At 43.8% G+C, this 19737-nt stretch overlaps 1 protein-coding gene and 1 long non-coding RNA gene across 2 annotated transcripts in view; one reads left to right on the top strand and one right to left on the bottom strand.

Moving 5' to 3' along the window:
- Positions 1-7539: 7539 nt before the first annotated feature.
- Positions 7540-19737, bottom strand: part of EPCAM (epithelial cell adhesion molecule) — a 13434-nt gene continuing 1236 nt past the window's right edge. Inside the window, exons 2-9 of the mRNA XM_075595821.1 lie at positions 12700-12810; positions 12061-12304; positions 11221-11283; positions 11073-11136; positions 10700-10801; positions 9311-9508; positions 8846-8887; positions 7540-8150 (exon numbers count right to left, since the gene is read on the bottom strand). Coding sequence (XP_075451936.1) covers positions 8109-8150; positions 8846-8887; positions 9311-9508; positions 10700-10801; positions 11073-11136; positions 11221-11283; positions 12061-12304; positions 12700-12810 — 866 coding nt within the window. The 3' untranslated portion in view covers positions 7540-8108. The remainder of the gene's footprint in view (positions 8151-8845; positions 8888-9310; positions 9509-10699; positions 10802-11072; positions 11137-11220; positions 11284-12060; positions 12305-12699; positions 12811-19737) is intronic.
- On the top strand, positions 18542-19706 carry LOC142492801 (uncharacterized). Its single transcript, XR_012800903.1, has 2 exons — positions 18542-18932; positions 19161-19706. It is a non-coding gene; the product is annotated as an uncharacterized LOC142492801 (long non-coding RNA).

Genomic DNA, 19737 nt, shown 5'->3' with positions numbered 1-19737 from the left:
AGACCACAAAGCCGGTTCTGGATTGCGCAGACCGTGGTCAAACGTTGCTGGGTCAGGATTGGAGAAGGCAGGGTAATCCGTAGACAAGCCGGGGTCAGGGTAGGCGGCATAGGAGGGATGTTCACGGTCACGTGCTGAGGTCAAGGTGGGCGGCATAGGAGCGTAGTAGAGGTCACGGGCTAGGGTCGTCATCAGGAAATCTTGAGTGAGCCGCTTCAGCGTAGAAAGCAGGAAAACTTCAGTGAAGCCGCTTCAGCATAGAAAGCAGGAAAACTTCAGCGAAGCCGCTTCAGCGTAGCAGGGCTTCTAGAAGGGGGGGGGGGACAGGAACAGAGAAGAGCGAATGCCACGGGAACCAGGGTGCAGACACGCCACAGGAAACACTGGGGAAACCAACGTAGCCGCTTCAGCGCGGTGAAGGCGAAGTCTGCCAAGAACAAGGTAAGTAGAGCCGGGGCTACTGTGCAGGAAGACCTCGGGAAGCAGGAGGTTAGGAGCAGGAGACTAAGGCACAAGGAGGCCAAGCCAGGCCAAGCCAGGCCAAACAGGAGTCTGTGAAAAGCACAGTTACTTGCAGAAGGTCTGCAAAGTCTATATTCGGCAATGAGGAAGTGAAAGAGCGGGGTTTAAATAGAGAGATGCATGACTGGGATTGAGAGGCGGAGCTGAGGTGCAGCCTCTGCGGAGACTGAGATTGGCTGCAAGGCACAGGAGACAAGTGAGTGTACTTGCTTGCAGCTGGGGAGCAGTGCACGACGTCACGTGTGCGGGACGGAGCTATGCTCCATGGTACGCCTTGAAGAGCTGCGGGTGCACGCATGCCCTTTAAACAGAGCAGGGGTGCGCACATGGCTAGAGACCGGATCGGAAGGTGCAGCAGTGGCAGGTTAGGAGGGAACACGCCGCAGGGGACGTGTTCCCCAATTCCTTACAAAAAGACAGGCAAAAAGTGAAGAAGGATTTAATGTGAACTGTTGGTAATTACAATTACAGTGGTCCCCAGAGTTTAACTGATTTATTATCAACTCGGGGTTCCTGATTTCCGAGGCACATACCCGTAAAGGTACCGCCATTACTTCCTGTTTTTTAAATCCCACTCTTCATTACTACTGAGTTACTCCTTTAGGCCTCGTCCAGGGTTACTGCTTGCTGGCGGAGGCGCGCTGAGAAGGAGTGGCTCAGTGAGTAACGACACTGACTGGCACTGAGAGTGTGAAGCAGGGGAGCCTGGTTCAATTCCCGGTGTCAGCTCCTTGTGACCTTGGGCAAGTCACTTTATCTCCCTGTGCCTCAGGCGCCAAAAAATAGATTGTAAGCTCCACGGGGCAGGGACCTGTGCCTGCAAAAATTTCTCTGTAAAGCGCTGTGTACAACTAGCAGCGCTATACAAGAACATGTTATTATTATTATTATTAGCACTGAGCCCCTACAGCCGCAATTAGAGCGGCTTTAGTAGGGGCTCGCCTAGAGTGCGGAAGCGTAGGTCTTAGCAGATTTTTAAATTTCAGTGCTAGCCAGAGCGCAGGGCCGGTCATGCGAGCGGTTCGCCCAATGAGGGCGAACCAGCTCCGTGACGTCACTGGCCCGCCCCCGGCCCACCCCCGACAATCCCCGTGACGGCGCGCTGTCTAAGGCCAGGGAAAGCACCCGCTTTCCCTGAGCCTCAGCGCGCCTCAGCACGCCAGCGGGAAGCTTGGCCGAGGCCTTAGTCTATTTTACAGAAGAGTGTTTTGATCTGTCTCTCTTGGCTCAATTCAAATTGACATTTTGTAAAAGGATTGAGTTATGCCGGAAGTAACATCTGTTCTTCTGCACAGAAAATCTACTCTAAATAATAGTGTTGACTGCAAGGGGTTCACTTTAACGATATAGATTATATGATGAGTGTTAATCACAAGGTGTCTAAGAAATCTCACAATATTTCCTATTTATTGAATTTCATTATGGGCCATGAAAGAGAACCACATTTGTGAGAGGATTTTTTTTTTGCGAACTACAACTTGCAAAAGTAAAATATAACATCTCTGTCACCTACTTTTCACATAAAAGGGCTCATTCAATAGGACACGAAGTGGACAATTCAATAGTGATCATCCTCTTTGGGGCTCATTAAATCAGCCAAGTGTTACCTGTGGAGGAAGTAAATTAAGACAAAGAGGCCTATTCTAGTAGCTTTGATAAGTAACTCATCGAACATTCTGAGCACTTCTCAAAGGAGTTTGCATATGTAGCAATTCAGAAAGCTTCCATAACATGCCAAACTCGCTCAAGAAGTGCTTCTCCCCAAACAGTAGCGCTTAGAAGAAAATAATTATTTTTGCTGCATCAGATTGAAGCCGGGAGTCTCTAGAGCTGGCACGCATTAATATCAGCTCCGGAGACCACCTGCTTCTATCCTATGTAATAAAAATACATTTACACGCAGCTTCATTACCTTCGTGACTTACCACTAAGGTAATGAAGGGGTTAAATGCCAGTGCCTGGTTTATTGGGAGTAGCGGGGATGGGTGTTTATGCTTACCGTGAGGGTTGCGGGAGGTGTTAACCCCTTCATTACCTTAGCAGTAGTAGGTAATGAAGGGGTTAATCCCTCCTGCTACCCACCTGGTAGGCATAAATGCCCACCATTGGCCAAATATCACCTTCATACGCCCCCTGCAGCCCCAATAAACATTAAAACACAATACAAACACCAATAATAGCCAATACAGCCATTGATTGCCAGTGTGGTTACCTATGCCTTTAATGGGAGCAGAGATAACCCCAATAGCAATGAATGGACACCCTACTACCCACCCTCTCTACCCCCAATGACCCCCCACTAACACATAAAGTACAGTATTGTGCAGAATAACGGCAAAATCCCTATTATCCAGATCTGGAAAGTAGCTCATATAGACCACGTGGTCAGTGTTACATGTAATAAAGGATAGAATTTTGAACTCTTTCGTTTCATCTCTGTTGGTGCACAACTTTTGTTTTTTGAACATATTTACAAACCTTGCATTTGCCACACAGAAAGCAGCCATGTAATCCCTTTTGTTACAATCTTTGGTACTCTTAGTTACACTACGTGAAACAATGTTTCCCAGAGTATGTCTCTTAGTAATGGATCGGTATTTAAGATGTTCCAATGTTTTCTGATAATGGATTGTATGATGGTAGCTTGACTGCTAAACTGTGTGATAAAGAAAGGTGGATCACAGTTCTTAATTACAGTTTTGCAACACTGTCCCTCATATTTTTTATAATTGTTTTTATTAGAAAAACTGGAGGGATCCGAGCTGATCAGGTCCTCTCTTGATCTATCCCTAGCATTTGCATATACTTCTTGCACAGTTTTGGGGCTATAATCTCTACTTAAAAATCTTTGCGTGAGTTCAGATCAACTGTTCACAAAATCTTCCATAGTGGAACAGTTCCTGCGTAAACTGTGGCAACTTGAGGCGTGCAAAAGGATATTTCTTGAGTGAGGTTTATGATAAATCTCCGTATAAACTTTAAGATCCAAATCTACATAGAGACACAAGTCCAAAAAGTGTATGTGATGGTGATGATGGTGATGATGATGTGTGAATGTCCAACTTTGTCCAGCTGGTCTCAGCTATTTTGGAGGTCAGTGGCCCCTCCCTCCCAGGGTTAAAGCTCGCCCCTCCCCACTTTCCAAGTGAGCAGATCTTGCATGCAGCTGGTTGTGACAGATCCAATGTGATCATTCTTCCTCTAGTTATAGAGGTAAATAAGAATTTTAATCAGTTAGTGTTAGGACCTGGTAATGGTCATGACTTGATGTGGCTAGCAGGCTTATAACGCTTTGGCCAAAGGGTTTAATTAAATGACCCTTTTTCAAGAGATATATAGGTATTTCACTGTGTATTTTTGTCATATTGGATGTAGCTTTGGGCTTCTTTGTTTTTTTGTTGTTTACTTCTGAACTCATCACTTGCCATCTCAAGATCACTAATAACTATTTCAGTAAATGTGTCTATAACATTTCCACGTATTGCTTTTGGATAGAAAGTTGATACATTTTTAAATGGTGTCAGATGAATATTTTCGCTTGCACCTCTCAATATTTGAAATATTTGCAGACCTGCTAACTGCATCCTTAACAAAATATTTATTTAACGTTAAATTTGTGAACATCTATATACAAAACAAGGAAGAGATGACCTCACTCCAGCTGATAATGTTAATGGTAATGTGTGCTACCAGGGAGATAGTCCGACTATAAACAAAGGCTGATAGGTCGTGTTGTAGAGACATGATAAACAGAAAGAAATCCCTTTTAAGGTGCACTTCCGACCAAAAATAGTTTTTATATAATATTTGTGGTCTTGTGTAACTGCAAAAAAACCGATCTAAAAACAATTTTAATAACACTTAAACTAACGATGAAATATTGGGATATTACGATGATAAAGTTAAAAAAGCAAATATAGCTGCATGCCTATGGTCTAGGGACTGGCATCAAAAATGCTTGTTTATGCATGTACAAATGGGGAAATAGGTTGCTCCACCCCAGTATAACTTCATCCAAACATCAATGCATCTTAGAAAACCCCCAGAAATAGAATAAGTGGGAGTGGGTATAAATGATAATGACCTGTGAGTCACTAAAAGGACATAAGCAATAAGGCATCCTATGGAATTGATCCAAATAAGAGTACTCAACTATTGTGGTCATGAGAAATAAATGTAAGTCCCTCTTACCCACTCCCACAGTCTCTGGGGATAAGGTAGTGGCGTGCCAGCCATGGAAAGGAGATCCAGAACACAAGTAGAACATGAAGCAAATAGCGCACAGCATGACTGATAAAAACATCACCCCAGGGGGGGGAAAACACACACCCTCCTACGCGTTTCGGACGTCCGAAACGCGTAAGAGGCTGTGTGTTTCCCCCCCCCCCCCTGGGGTGATGTTTTTATCAGTCATGCACTGAAATAAATGGGATTTACTTTTTTCACCACCTGACTCCCTGGCTGTGCGCTATTTGCTTCGTGTTCTACTTGTGTTTTGGTTATGCATGTAGCATGGTGTGTAGGTGCAGTACTATAAATGTATCTATCAAGATATAGTTGACTTAATTGATACACTGAACACTAGTATAGGTTAGTTTGTAAAGTCTCTAGTCCAAACTTGGTCTTGGTTGCGATTGAAAGACTCTAAGTCTTAATGTTCCTGATTGTGATAATGTACTTTAAGGTGTATTACTTGTACTGAACAGGTAGCTGATGCTGTGGTTCGGAGTGGAATCTGATAGTAGGGTGTTATATGCCCCTCTGATAGCCGATTTGCGAATGCTGCAGATCATATACTCAATGGTGTAATGTAGAGCGAATCTTTCTCCATGTGTGTACAGATTTTGTTGGCACTACTTGTTACTAGGTGGATGTTTCAAAAGTTTCTGGATCGTAGTTGAAGGATAGTTGCCCCTAATGTATCCACTGTAATGACATGCTGTTATATGTTCCCCGCAATCAAAGGGTTAATAATGCTGAGTCGTAGTGGTAGTCTCATACCTTGGGGGTTATTTGCCCCTCTGCTAGTAACCCTGAGGGTTTGTATTGTTGTGCATGATCAATGTTTATCCACAGGTGTATTTAAATCCCCTTGACACATATACAATCTGTGCAGGCAAGTTGCCTGTAAAGTGGTGCCCCTAAATACAGATTGAACATGTATAGTCCACGTGTGGGTGCGAAATGGAGTCCCATAGAAAATACATCGCTCTCAAAACGCTTAAAACTCTGGCCTGAGGGCCTAAACATTGAATGCGATTTAGCGTCATTTTTGAAGACTTGATATGCCCATTACCTTATCTGCGAGTTCCATTTATTAGGCAGTATCCATTTTTTCCACATTTATGTAACAGCACGTTATTCTAATGTTTTATATTTTAGTTAACAGTGAACATTTTTTTATGTTAAGCCTCAGAAATGGGGCAAGTGCAATATGTACACGTTCATTGGTATTTAGTTGTCTAGCCAATCCCTCTGCCTGTTCTGAGAGGCAGCAGTGCTGTAATGTGTAATCATTCATCTATACTCATTGATTGTGTACACTAAAGCACTTTTTATTACTGCATGGTATTTGTTAGGTGCAGTTATTGTCATTTTTATTGATGTAATTAACCCAATGGCCATCATCCTATAATAAGGGCATAAGAGTTAATGGACTTTTTAGGCTATAAATAGCCAAGTCTATTGCAAGAGCTCCAAATTCCCTGAGGAAGTGCAACTCTAAGGCTGAGTCCATAGAAGGACCGACAGCGCTGAGCAGTGCGGACGCTCCGCGATGAGCCCCGTCTTGAGGGGGCTTCCACAGGCATGCTGAGGCGCAGAGATTTTCAGCCATCAGCAATTGTATCTGAGCGTGCTGTCGGCTGAAACCTCCAATCACAGCGACGCAGCGTCACAACGGTGGCGCTTCGCGGGCTATTGGCCCCATGACGTCAGTGCTCCGCCTCCCGATCGCGCACGCTGGCTCGCCTGCAAGTCCATACAATCACTCCGGATTGAGCAGGCGAGCGTCAGCACGGAGGAGCGCTGTCGGTCCTTCTATGGACGCAGCCTGTCATGAAACGCATAGGGTGGAATCTAATTCCGTCTGCAGACATTGAGGAGCCTGACGAGGTGGGGACGTCACCGGGGGAGGTGCTTGAAGGAGTCACGGCCGCAAGGAGTGGAGAGCGACGCCAACCCCTGCTGCCTAAGTCGAGCTCCAGGAACTCAAGCTGCGGACAGCATTTGTTATGACAAGATCTGGCACATTGTAAGTGTTAAATTGGTCTTGCGTTTTTTTTTTTTTTAATTAAAGTTCTCCCCACTGTACCACGCTATGTTTATTTCATTATTTTGTGGTAATACTCGCTGGTGACTGGTGTGAGGGACCACATTGAGGATCATTGCTGTGAACTATTGCACCTGACCCCTGTGCATGCTGGCATCGTGATGTTGCAGGCATCGTGATGAGGTTGACCTGGGAGGGGGAGTAGTATGTGCCAGGTGTACTTAAAGCAGCAGTGCATTTTCCCCCCCTTTAATATGCCATCAATACAATCTACACAATGATACGTTATTAGCCAAGTTGTCAATTGATCCTGCAGTAAGCCACTTACAATCAATTTGTTAATTGACACTTGTGTAGAAGAGCGGGGTGTGAGTGAGATGACCGGAGGGGTGGGGGGCGAGGCTCCCCAGAATTTCACAATCGAATTCTGGGGGTTCTTTATGACAATATAGCTATATAGATCACTTTAAAAATACTTTACAAATATTAACACAATTGTTATGCCAACCCTAACAGAGCAAGGATTTCATGAAACATGTAGAGGCTGCTGTGTTCTCTTATGGCTTTACAGGAGCAACCTATAACTTCATTTTCTATTTAACCATATGCTCCATTTGCTTTTACATCTAACTATTTTTTACCCTGGAAAGTGTGCCTCATGTCTACTAAAATCTGTAAATGGGCAAGGAATTTGCAAACAGACCAGAAGTGCAGTGCTGACCTAATTAATCTTGTGGAATGCAGACTTGACAATTTTTTACTTTTATTGAATTCAATGTTTACATAAAAAAAAAAAAAAACCTCAAGCACTTGTCAATACAGAATATATTTACAATCATTAAAAACATCTGTTTTCTATCAGAAGGAGCAACAGATTATATTCAATGTTTACAAAATAATGTCACTGACATGAGCTGTCAAGCCAGTGGCTTGGTTATGTCATAAAACATACTAGGCCCAACCACATATCCTGCTGTGTGTTCACATGGCCTTGTTAGGGAGTGCCAGACAGCCCATTTTACACTCACTCAAAAAGTTATACAAAAATGGTATTTATACCAGAGTTGGTTAAATTCTTACTTGTTATATAAAAAAAAAGGATTATGCTTTTGAGCAAAGAATAAGTCCCTTGCTATAAATACCTTCAATGTAGCCCATTGCAAAAAGTTACAACTTATTCCTAAACAAACCATTTATAAAGACAGCACTTAATTTTCTAACTGATCAAGATAATTAGGATTTGTATACATTTGACAATGTCACAATGGACTCTAGCGTGTTCATTTTCTTCTTAATCCAGCAACTTGGTACAAGTTTATGATGTTAGTTCTTTCTGCATTTCATTCATCTCCTTCACCTGTCAAGAGAGCACAAGATTAGAAATGCCAAGTTCTTGGAAACTACAGTAGAAAACTATACAGGGCCATGCAATAATGGATTGAACATTGGGTTTATAGGTGGCTTAGATTTCTAGATAGGCTAATCCTGCTTTAAAAAATAAATAAAATTATATACCAGGCAAAAGGAACAGCAGCACATCAATATCACCAAATTGTAAGGTATTCCCACCATATTTTATATCTCAATTTGATAATGAGAAGTATGTTTCTTTTTTTTGCCTTTGCCTGAATTGATGTTACAGCCAAACACCATTTACAGTACAAACACCCAATTTTGTCTGTCGGTACCCCAGTTTGTCAGACTGTGGAGTGTCTTACAAATTTGTTATACCAGGCTAACCCATTATGATTTTTTTCCCTTTAATCAATTGCTCCACAACACCAACAAGCTTCTAGTGTCACAATAAGCTACTAATCTTACAGCTGTTTCGTGAAATCTAGTTTGTATAGTATGGCTTGTTCTCAATAGGACTCCAAAAATGACTTCTGAACAACTTGGTATCAAGCACCCTATTTATTTTTAGGCATACTTTCAGAACCATTGGAAATGTTACATCTTTAATATTACATAATTCAATGTAATGCATTGCAGGCACCTTCATTACTGAAGGTAACCACTAGACCTGAAACCAAAAGCTTATGCATAGCTTACCTCGGCCTTCTCATACTTGCCCTTCTTTCTTCTTGTAAGTACCTATTAAAAAAAAATATGTATAGAATTAGGAAACTTGACTAAAAGATGGTATAGATGTTTTGGCCTTTTAAGCATTTAAGTAGTTCAATATAAAGGATAGCAAGTTCAATAGCAGAAAAATGTAAAGATGGGATATTCAAAGAGTACTCATCTATCGTTTATTTTTCTTTACCAAGATATGCTTTGCCAGTCTTGGAAAGTGTTTATATAACCACACACTTGCGATATACATGAATAGCAAGGCAACCTATATGTATCCACTACAAGGGTTAAGTAGACATGCATTGTTTCTCATACTGAGCCACCTATGCTGAAGCAGGATATCCTGAAATCCAGACCTGTTGGTGGCCCTTGACTGGAGTTGCTTGCCCCAGATTTAGAATGATCAAGTGTAAGTCCTCTTTGACAGTGTCAAATACTCACCAACACAACTATTCCTGCAACAATAGCCAAGACCACGACTACAATGACAGCTATAACACCGGCAGTTAAGCGTTTCATGGAAATCTCTGGTGCCTTTTCATCAATGTAGTAAATTAAAGGTTCTTGAACACCAAAGTCTTTCCCATCAACAGAAATCTTAAATTTTTCATCTGGATGAAAGATGGAGTCGCCCTTGATCTGTATGAAAAACACCAGAATAAGTTGCGTTTTAGTGCAGAAAAGGATTAAAACACATCTAATTAAAAACCACAGCACAGAATTAGAAACATTTCTCATGTCAAATTTTGTTTCCATAGTAGGAATCCCTTTAAAATTCCACCAGTGATCAAATGACTGACACCTGTTCTGATGTCAGGAACGGAAGATCTCCTCTTTTCCAATTGTGATCTTAGCTCATTGAGAAGCAGAGGTCACAACCCTAGAACTAACAAAACAGAAATGCTATTGGGGTAACATTAGATTCTGAAGTTGCCCCATTGTCAATTAAACTGTACAACCGTTCGCAATTTTTTTTACTTTACTAGCTGATATACCCGGCGTAGCCCGGGATAAAATTTTCCCGCTCCCCCTTGCTCAACGATGACCCCCCTTTCACATCTCTTAGAATCTTCTAAGATTTGGAAACTCGTGTGCATGTGAAGGAAGGATTTAACATCGCTGAGGACAGCACCGGAGCAGGATTTTTATATGGAAAATACCCAGACTTGTATCAACTGTGGATATCTATTGGACTCTTGTCAACTTTAGTGCTTATACTGGAGATCTGGAGGAGCACACAGAGACAGGCAAGTGTCAATCTCTGTATTGATATCTATCTTAATCTGCTATAATAATTCGTATTACACCGTTGGTTGTGTTCTGTTCTCTTTCTCCCCTCTATATACACACCGAGAAGAGGATCAGAAGTCTACACGCTGGAGGACTGTCATTTTCTACTGTCTATTTCTGGAGGAATTGGAATAGCCTCTACTGGACTCTAGCTGCGGGACAATAAGTATATCTTTTCGTTATTTAGTTATTGTTGTATACAGAATTTGCGTCGCTTCATATACCACTGCTATTTAGATGTTGTGCTGTTGGCTGGAATTAGTTTAACAGTGCTTTGATGCCTAGTATTGTCAATCTTTGATAGGACTGCCACACTTCCAGCTGTTTCATTACGCCTTAAGCTTGCCCTCAGCGTCCATAGAGTGAATATTATTCGCTGCTGGCTGAGCTAGTGAAAGCAAAATGTGAGTGGCTAATGCAGCATTAATATCCAAAAACTGGCATTTCCATTTTATAGAATAAAAAAAAGTTGAATGGGCACCAGCACACTCTAGATTATAAACATTAAAGTAGTTTTACTTGTGTATGCCCATAACTTACATCTTTTTCCAAGTAATACCCAACATCTGCAATGTCGACATCACCTGGAGCTTTTTCAGAAGCATTTTGTTTCAGGTCAATATAAATGAAAGGACCTTCAAACTGCAAAGAAAATAAATGTAAGAAAATAAGTACAAGCATGCAGGTGTTCGTAAAGCAATCCTTACCATTTCAGGGGGGGCGGCCTTCAACATCTTACAAAAAAAAGTACTGCAAATAATTTAAAAAATAAATAAATAAAAAGCAGCCGTTACCTTATAGCCCACAAAACAGACAAACACCCAAATTAAGGGTGGAGAAAAAAAAATAAATAAACACCCCCACACCTTGTTGCTTTGTATCAATAGAATAAGTAATATTTCAGATCACTTACCTCAATAAGAGTGACATGTTTTTCAGTTAGTTTATACCGGCTTGTAAATGTTGTTTTAATAGCACTGTTCAAAAAATACAAAATAATTTGGTTAAACAAAGAAATAATGCTCCATTTTGATATAGAGATATAACAAAACCAGACTTACGCCTTCAATGCGGTTTCATCGACTTGGTCTGTGTTATTGCGCTTCATTTGAATCATAAGCCAGCTGTAAAAGACAAAAAAAAATTAAAAAATAAGTTTATTCATGAAATCCATTGGAAATGTTTCCTAGCTTAACTGCATTTGATTCTCTACCATCAAAAAGATCAGGGAATAAAGTCCTTGTCATAGCCTTCAGCTGACCAAACGTAGAAGAAAAATGTAAGGAGAGGGTGGAGAAAAAAAAAAAAAAAAAAAAAAAAAGGATGGTACTCTCGCTTCAGCTAGGTATAATGAATGTAGGCACAGGTGCAAATAGGGAACAAAAGATGAATTGTCAAAAATGAGGAAAGGGAACCCTCTTGCAAGCACTCTTGGTGTCCAAGTGTAAAATGTGTACTTAAAATCAGTTTATTAATTCAGGTAAAAATAAATTTATTGGCAAGATAGGATCTATATTGGCCAATATAGATCCTATCTTGCCAATACATTTATTTTTTTACCCCGAATTAATAAACGGATTTTAAGTACTCATTTTACATTTGGACACCAAGAGTGCTTGCAAGAGGGTTCTCTTTTCTCATTTTTGACAAACTTAGATGAAAACAGAATATTTCTGTATTTATGGACGTCACCAGTAAGCTGGCGGTGGCAACTGATGCTCAACATGCAGCTAATTTGCTGGTCCAAAGTTACTGGAATGGCCAAGAACAGTTGAAACCATACGATTAGGCTTTAGAACGATCAAACGGCCACATTCTACATTAAAGTTATTCTGCATCCATGCCTTTAGAAGAGCGTAAATTCTCCTGCTTTAGCCACACAATACTCGACTGATACTTACAAAGTCCGAACGAGTTCAGAGCACTTCCAGTTCTTGTCTCCCTTATCAGTTCTTCTCACTCCAGCTGTGTTGACACACCAACAGGTGTCTGTGCCATTGCACTGACGCGCTTTGAAGGCCCCATTATCTTCACAGTCAGGATTGTACAGTCCATCATTATCAACAAGTGCATGCTCTGGTTTAAGTCTGCGACCTCCCTTCGATGGAATACTTTCTTTCTTCATTAGCAGGCATTTTGGAACCACTAATTAAAGAACATTTCAAATAAAATCATTAAGAATAAATTTAAAGTGTAAAATGCTATACAAATAAAATTTAAAAAAAAAGCAGAGTTCTTCCATTATATTTGGAAAACTAATCACAGAGACAAACATCAATTTACAGCATAAGCAGTTGGTGGTACAGTATCTGCTGCTTCATTTATCTATCTGCTGTGGATCCTCAGGCTGTATTAGATCTTTTGGTGCTTAGAATAGCCTTGTATCTATCCTGATCAATTTTTAAATATCACCAACTGTCTTCCTGCTATCGTCCTTCCCTATGGATCCCCATTCCCATGTTACATTGCTTGCCCACTATGTCACCCAGTAGATTTGTACAAGTCTCCTCAATTTCTAAAGCGGGCAAGAACAAACTTACGTTTATTGCAATCCACAGACTTGTCAACATCACCCAGCGGGAGTATGCACTGGCATCTGGCAACGTCATCTCCAGTACATTTTCCCTGAAAGTGCGTTGTACACTTACAACCTAGGGAAAAAAACAAAAAAAAACACGACAGTTGGCTCAATTCTGGGGACAGTGACCAATGTACTGGTAGCAATTTGTTGGACCTTCCTTTATCCAGAGAAGCAATGTTTAACATTCTATAGAACAAATACAGTGTAGTGCCTTGAAGCTATTGTAATATTAAATCACCCCTCCCCAGTACTTTCACTTCCCAAAACATAAGTGATGCAGCAATCTTCTAACCTTCACGGCTACTACAGAATTAAGCTCGTTAAGGAGGAGTTTGTTTTTTACCCTATGTGAAAAGTAGGGTTTGTCTCCAGAGGCGAAGCAGTCATTTCAGCTCAAGGGACTCCCTGATTCCCAAGATACACAACTCTGAAGCAGCTTCCAGTAGCAGCCATGTAAAGGGGTGAGCGCAAAACAAACAAAAAAATTGAATTGAATTGAAACCTTCAAAATTTACGTTTCCACAGTAAGCCGTTTAAGGTCTGTGATAATACTCCGTTCTCACAACTGGGAGAATAGTTTTGTCTATTGGTTGTGTAGCAATTACAAAGCAATCATTGGTCAAACAAGTAGAGGGATATTTTAGTTAACCATACCCAGAAAAAAATAAATAAAAAAAAAAGTACATATTCACTTAACAGGATCCACATGGGTACAATTGTTACATACACTGTAAATATAGCATATTATATAGCAATTTGCAGCAGTAATTAAAGAATTGAGATTTTACCGGTAAAGTTATCAATTATCTTGCTCTGAACAGAAATTAAAGTGGCAAGCCAAATATCATGGGCCAACGGATAGCCACAACATCAGCTGTTGCTGGCTTTAATTGGGCAGCCACTTACATCTCCAGTAAGAACAGTAATAAGTGTCTTGGGAAATGGGGGAGGCGCAGAAGAATTTTTTTAAAAAAAAGTTTGGCTCCATATGTCAAGTATACAATTCTGGTAGTACTGCCGTTTTACAATAAGTGGCCTGCAACTGGGTACTCTTGCACAGCCATTCTTTATAGTTAAATGGTTGCCAATGTTTTGGGAAAAGGAACTCTAATTATATTGTTAAGTCTGAAGATCCAACAGCGCATCTGAAATCAGATGCATTGTAAGGAACCCCAAACCGCTCCAATTGTAAATTGTTCTGTATTTGGTAAATGTTTCAGATAACCTGAAACTTTGTATGGAACCATTAAGGAATGTCTAGGTTCCTAGGAACCCCTGTTGAAACACTTGGTTGATGCCTGTAATGTCCCATTAACTTACATTATACATCAAATTACATGTGACAGTAGTGCTGCATCAGTAACCCAAAACTAGTGCCACCATAAATAGTATATGACCAAGTATAAGTAGTCCAATATAGGCTAAACACAGGTACTTAAATGAAGACCGACATCAACATGCCTTGGTCGGAATACATTTGCCATGAAAAATAAAAACAGCCATTTCACAACAACATTTCTCTTTTTGCCAGAAAAGTAGCAAACTAAAATTAAAGAAGCAATCAATGCAAAAACGGGATATACACATGTCCAACTCATGGTTTGTATCTTTCCCCAAAGCATGTCTTGCGCCTCCAAACGAAAGCATTTTATTTTAAGAAATGATGGTCCTCTTAGAGACCATCAGGTTGCCATGGTAAACTCAAACTGCTCTGGGGTACAGCCCATAAGAGCCTCCAGAAAAAATAAATAAATAATAAGTAAAACTCCTACATCAGATTGTCAGTTCAGTTTTTTTTTTAAAACAAAAAAGCGATATACTGCTGCTTCAAGAGTAATGCCAAGTAGAAATCCTTTGTGATTAAGTGACCCAATATAGCCCAAGAAGCTCACCTACATTGTTACAACCCCAAGACGCTGTACATAAACACACTTGTGACAACTCACCACACCCATTACTAAATACAGCAATATCGCAATTCCCAGTGGGAATCCGCCACTTCATATTTAACAAAAGAAAACATCACTAACCACATCAGTCGATTTTCCCCCTCTAACTAGGGCGAGGATCAAGCTAGCAATTGTTATTAGCAGTAATTGGCTTTGCTAGTCTAAGGCCCGGGCCATAGGTGTGGGGAGAGCGGAGGCGCGCCAACGCTGAGGCTCGCCTGCTTCAGTCAGCGCGATTGCACGGACTTGCAGGCGAGCCAGCGTGCGCGAAGGGAGCCGGGGGGGGAGGTGGTTGGAGGCGGGGCAGTGACGTTGCTGGGCCAATCGCCCGCGACGCACTGACGTCAATGTCACGGCGCCGTGACGTTGACGCTGCTGAAGGCCGATTGGATGTTTTCAGCCGACAGCGCGCTGAAAAACAGCTTGGCGCTCGGCTGAAAACTCCAAAGCCTGAGCACGCCTGCGGACGCTCGCGTGAGCCCCCTCTCAAGGCATCCTCATTGAGGATGCAGGGGCTCAGCGCTGAGCGTCCGCACGCCTCAGCACGGCTGGTCCATCTATGGACGCAGCCTAAGGTTGTGGCCAGGCAGGGAGCGAGCGTTTGAGCGCCGTGAGATCATGCGCAACTAGCTGGCCAGGAAAAGCACAGCAGAGCGCGTGTGGGGGCACGGCCATGATGTCACAGAGCCGGGCACCGTGCACTCACGGGCATGCGTAGGCCCTACATTGCAGCAAATGTGTTTCATTGCGGTGAATGCTCAGCGTCACCATGGCCGCAGCCCAAGGCTGCGCACAGTGAGCAAAGCATTGCTTGCGACTGCGTGAAGTCACGCACCGCCATTGCTACAGGGAAAGTTGCACTTTAGTGCAATTTCGCTGGCGGCAAAGGGCAGTGACGTCAGCAAGGGAGAAGACACAAAAGGAGAGATGGGATTGGTTTGCCACCAGTCATGTGATGTGGCTGCTGCTGTGCATCACAAAATCTGTCTGTGCTTTTGGTCTCCATGTCACTACGCAGCGCCGTTGCGCCCACTATTGGCACCCGCAACGGACTTCAGTACTTTGTTCTTTACACTGAGCACTAAGTGAAGCACAGGAGGCCCTAAACACACAATGTAGATCTATACATTGTAGAGTGTGCTTGCATTAGGACTGGAAAAAGGTCACTAGCAAATTAGTGTTGTGCTTGCTACTCCTGACTTAAATCTTCGAATGTGAGGTAGCTACACAGTTTAATTCAGGAGACTACACCTTTGCATGTTAACCCTTCCATCACAGCTCAGTCAGCCTTGTATCATTCTGGAAGGTTGTTTCTGTTCATACAGCAATTAGGTTACTGAAGATGGTAATTCCTCACTCAAGTGCCTCATTAATGATGACGCTGCACAGGTGCTGTGTATAGCATCACAACAGAAGCTCAGCCTGGCATAAACCTGGAGATTGGTTTTGAAGAACTAGTAATCCGTCTGTTAATCCTTAGGCTGTGCTTATAGTGCCGGCGACATCACAGCAAAACAAATGTATTGTCGCCGTCGTGTGCGCTTATAGTAGAAGCGACTGCTTGGTCGAGATCGCAGGAAGCAAAGTCAATTTGATTTTTACAGCGACCGCAGCGTGACGTCACCGGCATTATAAGCGCAGCCTAACAGAGGGAGGTTCACCGTGCCTTCAAATGCGTTATTATGAAGCCATAACAATATAGGAAACTAGCCGATATGCCTGGGAGTACATTTTCCCACTCCCGATCTCCATCCCCCCCCCTCCCCCATTTGTAATATAGAATTACCAGTGATTACAGTGTAGGATCACAAGACCAATGCTACAGGTCCTATGAATAAGCAAAAAGTTAAAACCTACCTCGAAAGAAAAAAATAAAATAAACCAAACAAACAAAAACACAATAAGGCCTCGTTCAGGGTGCTGGCTTCGGAGGGAGGGCGTGCTGACGTGCGTGCGGCCATCCGACACAATGTATTTAAAGGGAATTGTGGTTGTCAGGGAAGCAGCTGCCCTGTCTCCAAAGTACGGAGTTGACGCTGGCTACAGTTTCAATAAACAACCCAAGTCGTTTTTTGAAGCTGCAGCAACGTCACTGGGACCTCGGCAGCCAATGAAATCATTCTTGAGAATGATTTTAAGACAGCAACTTCGATCCCTAAGCTGCTGTCTGTAGCCCCGCCTCCTCAACTCTTGAAAAAGTCTGCTGGGGGGTGTGTGGGGGGGGGGGGGGGGGGGGGGGGGATGTGCACACATCGTTTAGCAGACTGCTGCTCGCACACGCGAACGCGCGCCCTCCAACTCCTGCCTCTGGCACCCTGAACGAGGCCTAAGGCCGTGACCCCAGTGCCTTGCTGTGCGTAAAAACACCGCCCCTGCCGGCAGTTCAGCCAATGAGGGCGAACCACCCGTGTGAGGTCATGGCCACTCCCCTGGAAAACCCCAAGCCACGCCTGTCTCCAACTCTGCAGTCTTGTCCCAGACCGCAGTGAAGCGCTGTGCACGCGCTGCCCCCCTTCCGGGTGCGTGTGCTACAGTGCGCACTGGGATCGCGGCCTAAAGTTTAAAGGAGCATATGCTAGGTGGGAATCAGGGGATCTCCAGAGCTGAACCAAATTAATTTCAGGATCCGGGTCCCCCTTCTCCGAGATGCATACCTTTGTAGGGGGTGCCGGTAGCATCTCTGCAGGTTTAGGCCACGCTTATAGTAGCGGCGACAGCGTGCAAACAAAGGCATGAAGTCCGTCGTGGGTGCGACCGCAACAGCTCTACACAGCAACAAAAATCGCGGAAGTCAGTGGATTTTGTGTTGGTGTGTGACCGCCGCATGACGTCAGCGTCACGTGAAGCGGTTCAGCCAATAGTGCGAACCCCTTACGTGATGTCACGGGCCACGCCCCCTGTCGCCCTCCCGAGGTTTCCTGCACCAAAGTGCAACTATCGCTATGGCTACGCTTAGGCTGCGAACCACCAGACCCTTGCCTGAATGGTCCCTGCCCCCGCTGCCTCCTTCCGGCAGGGATGACTACATACTGTGACGCGTCAGCCGGCCGATGCTGCAAGAATCTAGTGATTTCCGACGCTTACGCGTCACGCGGTACGCGAGTCAGCCAATGGGGAGGACGGGAGGGAAGGAGCTAGATGGGAGGCGCCTTGGGCGGGGAGCAGGGAAGGAGCTGCAGGTTAAAGTGTGTGTGAGTGTGAGTGTGAGTGTGGACGGCACCACGATCAGATCCCGCCCCCCTTCCTCCCTCTCCGGCTCCCTACAGACCGCATATCGAGGTCTGTGTCTGTCAGCGCCCCGCCTGTCTGCAGTGCGGGCGTGCTGACTGAGGGAGCGGGGCCTTAGCCTTATAGTGTCGGCCACGGAGACGTCAGGCTACGGTCAGTGGAAAAATCTAATTGAGATGACTTCCAGCGATCACAACCAAGCCGTCGCGTCACGCTTACTATAAGCGCACGTGGCAATGCATTTGTTTTGACGCAACTTCGCCAGCACTAAGCGCAGCCTAAAGCGATGCGCACCCGTTGCGGTCACTATAAGCGTAGCCAGAGGCAGGAGTTGGAGGGAGGGCGTCAGTTTGCTGGGCGATGTGTGTTCATCCCCAGCAGACTGTTTCAGGAGTTGAGGAGGGGGCGGGGCTACACACGGCAGCTTAAGGATCCAAGTTGCAGTCATGAAATCATTCTCAAGAATGATTTCATTGGCTGCCGAGGTACCAGTGACGCTGCTGCAGCTTCAAAAAACGATTTTTTCGTTTATTAAAACTGTAGCCAGCGTCAACTCCTGGCTTCGGAGACAGGGCAGCTGCTACCCTGACAACCAGTATTCAATTTGAATACTTTGTGTCCCACGGCAGCACGCCCTCCCTCCGAAGCCTGCACCCTGAACAAGGCATTAAATGTCACGCAGCTGCAAGGGATGACATTACAGATTCCTATTGGCCAGTGAGACACGGGAGCTTTAAAATCTACCATTTTGATAGCCCAGAAGCTACCACCATCTTTCCCTATGTAGGCAAGGAAGCAGGAGTACCAAGCTAAAATTAACAGGGTTCAACACCAGAGACCCCGCTTCAATACCATGTTCAAAAATAATTCACAGAAGCGCATGACTCTCCTTTAATTAAGATAAAAGGAAAGCAACCAATAGATTTGACATGATTGGCAGTTGGAATCACAATGAGAGGTTTAAGGTGCAACCCCAGTAAACCGTTATATATTTATTGAAGATGGCGACTATTCAGTAAGTGCAACTCCAGTGATCGCCCAAATACTGTAGCGTTTTGTGCTCTTTAGTGCAATAAATAAAAAAAAGGGAACTAAAATATATATTGGATTGGTAATAGGAAATATTTTAGTGGACCAGCCCCCTGGGGGAGGTGTGAAACCTGGTATATCATTTTAACTAGGGTTGGTTGGTTACATAAAACATGTTACCAATGTTTTCCCTTTCATTTGTCTCACTTCCCAGGGAAAAGGAGACACCAAGATCAGGGAGCCTACAAGTGATATAATGGCAGGGAGGGGGAAATAACCTGCAGACTTGCACTGGGAAGAGAAGACGAGGAGAAAGTTTAGGATACAGGAGTAATGAAACAGACAGGAATTCAGCCTGTGACGCCCTCCTCCCCCAGGGACTGAACCTCTTCTAACCTGCACACCCCATGTAACCGAGAAGGGGATATAAACCCTGATCTCCCACATGGCTACAGCCTGGGATTCACCCGCCCTCAGCACTAACATCTCGTCTCTCCACCTCGTACAGAGACAGACCATGGGGCAACGAAATGGAGACCGGAAATAAAAATGGCGCCCGGTCGGGGGATCCGCCCTGCGCCATTTTGTAAGAGCCGCGCCTCACCTGCAGCCCGGGTGGGAAGAGGCCTCGCTTCATCTTAGTGCCATGGTAATAGGGTTACATGGGGTCCTGTCCAGTCACAAAGAATCACCCACACAGTAATGAACATACCGGACCACACAGAGCTCAGGATCACTTTATATAAAAATGTTACTCCGGCCTCCATGTGTAACTATTTGTTCACAACAAA

Source organism: Ascaphus truei, chromosome 4 (assembly GCF_040206685.1).
Source record: "Ascaphus truei isolate aAscTru1 chromosome 4, aAscTru1.hap1, whole genome shotgun sequence".
NCBI lineage: Eukaryota > Metazoa > Chordata > Amphibia > Anura > Ascaphidae > Ascaphus > Ascaphus truei.
This window is presented reverse-complemented; position numbering and strand designations above follow the sequence as displayed.